The sequence below is a fragment of the Rhagoletis pomonella genome, unplaced genomic scaffold (assembly GCF_013731165.1).
Source record: "Rhagoletis pomonella isolate Grant_MI unplaced genomic scaffold, Rhpom_1.0 Rhpom_scaffold_26574, whole genome shotgun sequence".
In the NCBI taxonomy this organism is placed as follows: Eukaryota; Metazoa; Arthropoda; class Insecta; order Diptera; family Tephritidae; genus Rhagoletis; species Rhagoletis pomonella.
Window position 1 is genome coordinate 1 of NW_023485024.1, and position 1,467 is coordinate 1,467.

The 1,467-nt window shown below is 37.8% G+C and overlaps 1 protein-coding gene across 1 annotated transcript; it reads right to left on the reverse strand.

Annotated features, from left to right (window-relative positions):
- Nucleotides 1-5: 5 nt before the first annotated feature.
- Nucleotides 6-614, reverse strand: LOC118732741 (the record flags this gene model as incomplete). Its single annotated transcript, XM_036461855.1, has 2 exons — nt 600-614; nt 6-521 (listed from the first exon to the last, which is right to left on the reverse strand). Coding segments are annotated over exons 1-2 (531 nt in total), but the record flags the coding sequence as incomplete, so codon positions are not given.
- Nucleotides 615-1,467: the final 853 nt, after the last annotated feature.

Sequence of the window (1,467 nt, forward strand, 5' to 3'; positions counted from 1 at the left end):
GTCCTGTACTTGACGAAGTGCACCTCGGGTTTGTTGGCGTTTTGGTGGTTGAGAGATTGCAATTTGTTCGCCAAATCGCCGATGTCTGCTTGTTTGTTGAGCACATAGATGGCGGTGCGATCATCACCGACCGATTTAGCCAGTTGCAAAGCAGCGTTCTCGAGTCCTGTGTTTTCAGGTCCCTTGATGAAGATGACACGCAAATTCTTCTTTAGTGAGTTAGCCAACTGATCATTATTGCCAGCATCATCAAATTCATGTTCAGGTGCGGTATAGGTGAAATATTCTTTGTTGACCTCTGCTGGAGCATTGGAGCTGGGCCCAGCTGAAGCAGGGCCACTATAACTAGGACCGTAGGAAGAGGGGCCACTGTAACTTGGACCAGCGGCAGCTAAACCACCGTAACTTGGACCACCAATTTGGCCACTACTTAGACCGCCACCCAGCGCAGGGCCGTTGTTGCTCTCATAGTTGTAGCCCAGACTGGCCGCATAGGTTGCAGAGATGACTGAACACAGGATCTTTAAAAGAAAAAAAAAGCGTGTAAGAGTTTGTTAAAATTGAACAGTAATCAAGTATATTTAGAATAAATATCTTACCAAAAATTGACGCATTTTCGGATATTGGATTACTTTGGTCTTAGTTTGGAAGTCAGCTGCTTTCTGTTGTTTCCATTGCAACTGCGGACAAATTTATAGTCAAAATGATGCGGGTGCGAAAGTGACATAAAAATGCAAAATAAAATTTTATTTGTAATTTGAAAATTCGAATTCGAATGATAATTTAAACCATAACTATGTATAAAAAATGCATAACTGCAGCGATTTTGTAAAAATAATAAAACAAAAGACTCTGAAGGTCGAATCTTCTGCCAGTACATCACTCACACCCTCTTGGGTTTGTATGTATACATACACATCTACATATGCATGTATATGTACCTACTAATATTAATCGTATCTATCGATTGTTTTATCGTAGGTCGCACATAGCCGAAAAGCAAAACAATTCAAATTTGGAATTAATCAGTTGCTGGCATGTTATTTTTTTCGAATATTTCAGCAGTGCATTCCCAACTGTGACAACGATTCACACGCTGATAAAAAACAACGATGACGCTTTGATATGATATTGAGCTAATTTTCGCCTTGCAAAATTTTATAGCAAATTTATTCAAATAAATAGTGGGTGACTTTACGAACGATGTAAATGATATAAAATGATGAAAAATAAGGTCTCGACATTCCTTTCAAGGCAAATTTTTTGCATAGTTATTTGCAAAATTAGTTGTTGATAGTTTGTGATTTGCATTTTATCATATTGCTCTATTTTTTCACTTTGTGTGAATACATCTCCATATAAAAACTGCAACATCTCGCTTCGTCTCATTATGTGCTTGACTTTTGAAGTAAGCTGATTTAAAATTTTTTTTTAGTTCACAAACGATTCGCTATTAAAGCATACGCA